At 37.6% G+C, this 6678-nt stretch overlaps 1 protein-coding gene across 3 annotated transcripts; it reads left to right on the plus strand.

The window, feature by feature from the left end:
• Window positions 1-761: 761 nt before the first annotated feature.
• LOC111443937 lies at window positions 762-6462 on the plus strand. Of its 3 annotated transcripts, none has more exons than XM_023081794.1 (10): window positions 762-882; window positions 1110-1271; window positions 1358-1740; window positions 2717-3081; window positions 3283-3532; window positions 3732-3897; window positions 4105-4207; window positions 5406-5534; window positions 5696-5911; window positions 6002-6280. In XM_023081794.1, the coding sequence occupies exons 3-10, from the start codon at window positions 1506-1508 to the stop codon at window positions 6278-6280; spliced, it is 1743 nt and encodes a 580-aa protein (XP_022937562.1). In that variant the 5' UTR covers window positions 762-882; window positions 1110-1271; window positions 1358-1505. The 3 variants fall into 3 exon arrangements, with proteins under 3 accessions (XP_022937562.1, XP_022937563.1, XP_022937564.1); XM_023081795.1 differs by having other exon boundaries at window positions 1120-1271; XM_023081796.1 differs by lacking the exon at window positions 762-882 and having other exon boundaries at window positions 892-1271; window positions 6002-6462.
• Window positions 6463-6678: the final 216 nt, after the last annotated feature.

Here is a 6678-nt window from a genome sequence, read left to right on the forward strand (position 1 = left end):
CTGGTTTAAACATCTAACCCACCAACTCAATCTTTATGATTTGGGTTCGGGTACGTAATTTGGGTTGGTCGGGTTATCGGGTCATATGAACAATCCTCTATCTATTACCCTCCCCTCTATAAATTATTATTATTATTATTATTTAATTAGTTTTTATAAAAGAAATTAACTTCAAACTAAGGATATGAACCAATTTGAAAACACGGGTTGATTTGGAAAAATATTTCGAACCAACCCAAAATTTTAAGTTGATGACCCGAGCAACTCGAATAAAGTTCACTATTCAACCCAACCCGAGTTGAGGTGTCCACTACATGTATTAAGTTAATAACTAAAGCATTATAAAATTTAGATATAAAATATTCACAAGTCACAGCCCATTATAACATCGATTACAAACGTCAAATATTTTTAATTTTCATAATAATATTAAAAGTAGAGTAAGTTAGAATTAGATTGTAACCATATTTTCTGGTCGGTCTGACCTGACCAAAAAAAGGATTACGAACCAACTCGAATTTTTTTAATTTCAAAAAATTCAACCCAACTCAATCCGAAAAAAAATTTAACCTAACTTAACTTAATCTCTATGGTTTGAATCCGGTAGTGGTTGAATTCTCGAATCATTTAAACACTTTTTAAGTTAAAAAGATATGGACAAAAACAATTTAGAAAAAAAAAAAAATTTGGTAGAGAATATAAAATATTTGAAGGATAAACTCAAGAAATTATTTAAAGCACAGCCGAAATGCGGAGCAGAGTAGCTCAGAACTCAGCCGAGAGGGACTTATCTGTCCATTTGTTCCCGCTACGGACGCCACATTTCCATTTCTCTCTCTATCTCTCTCTGCTTCATTGATTGCATTACATTTCTTCATCTGGGTATTGTTTCGAACCCCACTTGTTGATTCTTTGCTCAATTTATTGCGTTAATCTGTATTTCTTTTGCTTTTTGTTCATCTTTTTGTTTTTGTTTTGTTTCTTCCCTTCTGTGAATCGATAAAGGGCTTTTGAATGGACCAAACAAGCTAATCCACCTCTGTTTTGTTGGAGTCTGTGATGATCGGCTTTTGGAGATTCTCTTATCTTATCGTTCTTAATCTCTTCAGTTTTTTGCAGTTCAACAGAAGATAAGGCTGAACGCTAGATTCGAATTCCAAGTTTGTTCTTCGTTCTTCGTGGTCGATTGTTGGTTTTAGGCTGTTTTAGGCTGTTTTCTATCCGATCTTCTGGTGTTCTTAACTATTTTTCTTCATTGCCAAACGTTTCAGGTTATTATTTGCTTCATTTCTCTATTTGTTTCGTTTGTAATGGCTTTTTTGGTGAAGTTTTTCATGGATTTCTCCTTTGATTTTAGGTATATGAAGGTGAGCCACTGATTTTTAAGAGGTTCTAAAGTGAAAAACAGATGGAGTAGAAGTAGAGTATGTGTATCATGTGATAGGAGTTAATAGGGTGGTTGAGTTTGGCTTGAAATTTTAGAAGGAAAAAGGTTTTGGGTTAAAATGGAAGCACAGAATCAGAAGTCTCTGGAAAGAGTTGTTTCACAAAAGGCTTTGCAATTAGGGAGTTCATTTCCTTGTCAAATTTGTGTTGTGGGATTTCTCTGTGGAGTTTGTATTGCCTCTCTGTTTCTTGGTGCTTTTGCTTCATTTGGTGCTCCTTTAGGATTTGGTTGGAGTTCTTTGTCGTCTAATTCACTGCCTGCTTCGTTCTGGAACTCCACTTCTGAAGCTATAAGTAAGTCTTCTCCATCATCTTCTTCTTACTATTTAGCTGAATTCTTGCTGTTTGGTATAATAGTGTATGCAATTTGGATTGAATTCTAAGATGTTTGGAGAGTTTGCTAAAAGATAAGCACACTGAGCTTGGCTTGATGGACAAAGAAGTTGTAAATTCATATGTTTTGAGGTTAAGATTGTGAGATCCTACATCGGTTGGGGAGGTGGGGAGGAGAACGAAGCATTTTTTATAAGGGTGTGGAAACCTCTCTTTAGTAGGTTTTAAAAACCTTGAGGGGAAACCCGAAAGGGAAAACCCAAAGAGGACAATATCTGCTAGCGGTGAGCTTGGATCATTACAAAGACATTAAATATCAGCCTCATAAAATTAATCGAGGCGTGCACAAACTGGTCTAACAGGTGTGAACGAAGAAAGAAAGAAAGATAAAAGATGAAGTTAGTACCTAATACTTAATGTTGTAGCATAACTTAGAGTTAGCCAAAATGAAAAGAAACAATTGTTTATTCTGAAAGCTGGTTTGAAACTTTTGTTTGGATTATGGAAAAATTCATTGGTATAAAGCTGTAAGGGAAGGAATTATTAAAAGGTATTGGATAAGATAAAGCTAGAACAACTTCTACTTTACCCCAATGCATTTTGACTTTAATAGGACAATTCTAAAGAGTTCTAAAATACTCTTATCTTCTGGTAGAAGCTACTCTCTTTTTTTGTTTTAAATTTGTTTAGTTGGCCATGAATATAATCATAGTTCATTGTTAATTCAAAATATTAGAAGGTTATGTGATCATTTAAGCAATGTCAATTAGAAGTGATCTTTAAGGAACATTGTAGCTAATCTTTGTAGAAAGAAGTAGAAGCTTTTCATTCATTTCAAATTGCTTCCAAATAGTGAATAGGTTGTTGTTCATCATTGATCAATTTTCAAATATCTTGTCTCATTTCTGACCCGAAAACAATGTGAATGATTTGTCAGACTGTAACTTGAAAGTAGAGGAGGTCGAGAGACCGAAGGATTTTCGGAAAATCGAGGTACATAAGGATGAGGATAAAGTGTCCTTGCTATATGCAGCTTGGAGTTCTTCGTTGACTGAACCGATCAGGGGAAATAATGCATTTTCACGGTATCTTGGACTGGATAAAGCAACAGTACCAAATGCACCCCATTTGGAAGATTGCAAGTTGAAAGTAGAAGCAAATAAGCGCTTCGATGAGCGGACCGATGGATTCCTTCGCTGGACAAGTTGGAAAGGGTTCTTAGACATGCACCCGACTGCTACGAGTGAGGAATCGAGCTACCTTCGGCACCAAGAAATGTCTAAAGGTTCCTACCCTCCCTGGGTATGTTTCTAAAAGTTCTTGAATTTTGAATTTTGAATTGTGATGACTAAATACTGATGTGTTACAAGTTTCTGCTATGTTCTTACAGTTTCTGCAGTGGGTTAAAACATGCTGGCCACCATATTTGTTAATCCCATAAACTTAATAATTGGAGACTTCAATTGACCATGATCAAATTGTTAACAATACCATAGTTTCCAGGTTACAGGATCAGATGAAGAAAACTACCCCTTAACTAGAAAAGTACAGCGCGATCTATGGATCCATCAGCATCCATTGAACTGTAGAGATCCAAATGTTCGGTTTCTTGTAGCTGATTGGGAGCGGTTACCTGGATTTGGTATCGGAGCTCAGATAGCTGGAATGTGTGGCCTTCTGGCTATAGCAATCAACGAGAAGAGGGTTCTCGTTACGAATTATTATAATCGAGCAGACCATGATGGATGTCAAGGTATTGAGTGATAGGTTACGTACCAATGTGCTATAATCATGAACTGCATTTAATATTTGCCCATCTTTTTACCTGTTTCTCCTTTTCTTCTGGATTTGAAGCTTGGAAAGCACTTGTTTAAGGAAACCCAACTAGGAAGAACTATATTTTAAAGGTTAACATGTTCACTTTTCGAGCCTTAATCTTGGTTTGTATATAGGCTCGTCTCGGTCCAGTTGGTCCTGCTACTTCTTCCCCGAAACATCCCAAGAATGTCGGGACCGTGCATTTGAACTTTTGGGAAACAACACAGCATGGAAGAGTGGAATCATAACAGCAAAAGAAAATTACAGCACCAAGGAAATATGGACTGGTCGGGTTCCTAGGTGAGCTAACTATCAAACACATCGATATCTATAAATCAAAGAGCTTAATAAGTGTCATGATTTCAAATTTTTTAAAGAATATTTGTTGATGTTGATATTTTTATCAAACTCTCAAGAAAATTGGGACCTTGGAATTTTCATTGATACCGACAGTTCAACACTATTGGTTTATCAGTTGATGAGTAAATTCATTGATGATTAATGCAGAATATGGGGAAATCCTTGGAGTTATATGCAACCCACAACAGAAGTAAATGGAAGTTTACTTTCTAATCATCGAAAAATGGACAGAAGGTGGTGGAGAGCACAGGTAATCTTTTATGCTCCTTAGATAACTGAAGTAAATGGAAGTTTATTTTCTGACACTATCCTGATAATCCCTTCCCTTTTGTTGCCTTACTGAAAGATTGTGTCTGAATGTAATAATGAACATGTGCTACATACAAAAGCCTGCTTAAAAGTTGTGCTGAAAGGAAAAAACTTGGCCATAAGTTGACAAGTAGCCAATCTCGAGACTAGAAAGTAAGAAAATAGGACTGGATTTGTGCTGCAAAAGCAATGAGAAAACATACTGTGACTGCCTTTCGAGTGGATTCTCTCTCTCACACACTACCTATCCCTAAAATTATCTGAGATCCCACGTTAGTTGGAAAGGAGAACGAAGCATTCTTTATAAGAGTGTGGAAACCTCTTCCTAGCAGACGAGTTTTAAAAACCTTGAAGGAAAGTTCAAAGAGGACAATATCTGCTAGTGGCAGGCTTTGGCTATTACAAATGGTATCAGAGCTAAACATCAGGCGATATGCCAGCGAGGAGGCTGACCCCCAAAGAGGGGTGGACACGAGGTAGTGTGCCAACAAGGACGTCGGACCCCGAAGGGGAGTGTATTGGGGGTCCCACATCGATTGGAGAAGGGAACGAGTGCCAACGAGGACGTTGGGCCCTGAAGGGGGGTGGATCGTGAGATCCTACATTGGTTGGGGAGGAGAACGAAGCATTCTTTGTAAGAGTGTGGAAATCTTTCTCTAGCAGACGTATTTTAAAAACCTTGAGGGAAATCCTGAATGTGAAAGTCCGAAGAGGATAATATCTGCTAGCGGTGAGCTTGGTCGTTACACTGTCCCTATTAACATGTGAAAAATTTGTCAACATGAATATAGCTCAATTAATTAATATACAATATCCTCAATCAAATTGAGATTAGATGAATCAAATCCCATTGAACTCAGAAAGCAAGCAAGCCCACATTAAAAATACAAATACGACCATTCCCAACCATGTGCATTGGTAGCATTTTGGATAGATTTCTCTCAATACAAACTTCCAAAATCTGCCCATGTCCAAACCATTCCAAGTTCCTAACCTTTCACGCCCTGACAAACTTCGAACAAACATTTCAAGTTACTATAAGCATTCCTACATCCCTATCTCTAAGATTTAAAACAGCAGAAATGTCCAATGACGAGGACCATACATTAGAATTCTGATACAGAAAATTTGATCCTCAGGCAGTGCGCTACTTAATGAGATTTCAGACAGAATACACATGTGGCTTAATGAATGCTGCCCGCCACGCCGCATTTGGAAAGGAAGCTGCAGAAATGGTTCTCAAAAGTGTCGATGGAAAATGGCCAAAGGTATCAAATGCTTTTAAATATAAGGAAGCTAAGCTCACTATCATAGTTTTTTCATAATAAGATGGAAAGCAGTATTGAACTGATAGAAAAAGGTTGTAATTCAAGTCTGTAGTTGCATATTCCTCAGGATCATGATTCTAATATTGGGTGTCCTATTTCAGAACGATTCAATGGTATCGAAACATGATATCGAAGAATTTGTTTGGTCGAATCACAAGCCATGGATACCTAGGCCACTGTTAAGCATGCATGTAAGAATGGGAGATAAAGCCTGTGAAATGAAGGTTGTTGAATTTGAAGAATACATGGCCCTTGCTGGGCGTATTAGAAGACGATTTCCAAATCTTGACAGCATTTGGCTTTCGACCGAAATGCAGGTGTGTTCTACCCCCAAAACGAACCATTTAATTATACATCAACACCTATAAGCTCTTCTCTCACTATGTGCAATCCGTAATATATCCCAGGAAGTGATCGATAAAACAAGAAGTTATCCGTCCTGGAAATTTTACTATACAAATGTGAAGCGACAAGTAGGAAACCTTACGATGGCCACCTACGAAGCACAGCTCGGTAGGATAACCAGTACAAACTATCCTCTTGTAAACTTCTTGATGGCAACTGAAGCTGACTTTTTCATTGGAGCATTGGGTTCAACATGGTGCTTTCTTATAGATGGAATGAGAAATACAGGAGGCAAAGTAATGGCTGGATACTTGAGTGTTAACAAGGATAGGTTTTGGTGAACTGAAAATTGTATCTCTAGTCGATCATTTGTAAATAGGATTCCTTTTTTTCCATTGTCCTTTTTGTCTTCCTCGTGTAGGGGGAAGAGGGAGGGAGATAGAATAATGAGATCTTGTGGTATATATCGTACGTGTACAGAAAGATTGATTGGAAATAAAAGTCTGTTCCTTTTTTATGGTTAGGTGGCTGTCTTTGCTGTGAAGGTAAGGAGTTGATGATGCAACCGACCAAATCCAAAAGGATGTACAGAAAGATCTGTTCGGTTTTGTTCGGTTTTGATGGTATGTGATATTGTCCTATTTGGGTTTTTCCTTTCGAGTTCCCCCTCAAGGTTTCTAAAACACCTCTACTAGAGAGAGGTTTCCACACCCTTATAAAGAATGTTTCGTTCTCCTCT

Source organism: Cucurbita moschata, unplaced genomic scaffold, assembly GCF_002738365.1.
Source record: "Cucurbita moschata cultivar Rifu unplaced genomic scaffold, Cmos_1.0 Cmo_Scf00006, whole genome shotgun sequence".
In the NCBI taxonomy this organism is placed as follows: Eukaryota; Viridiplantae; Streptophyta; class Magnoliopsida; order Cucurbitales; family Cucurbitaceae; genus Cucurbita; species Cucurbita moschata.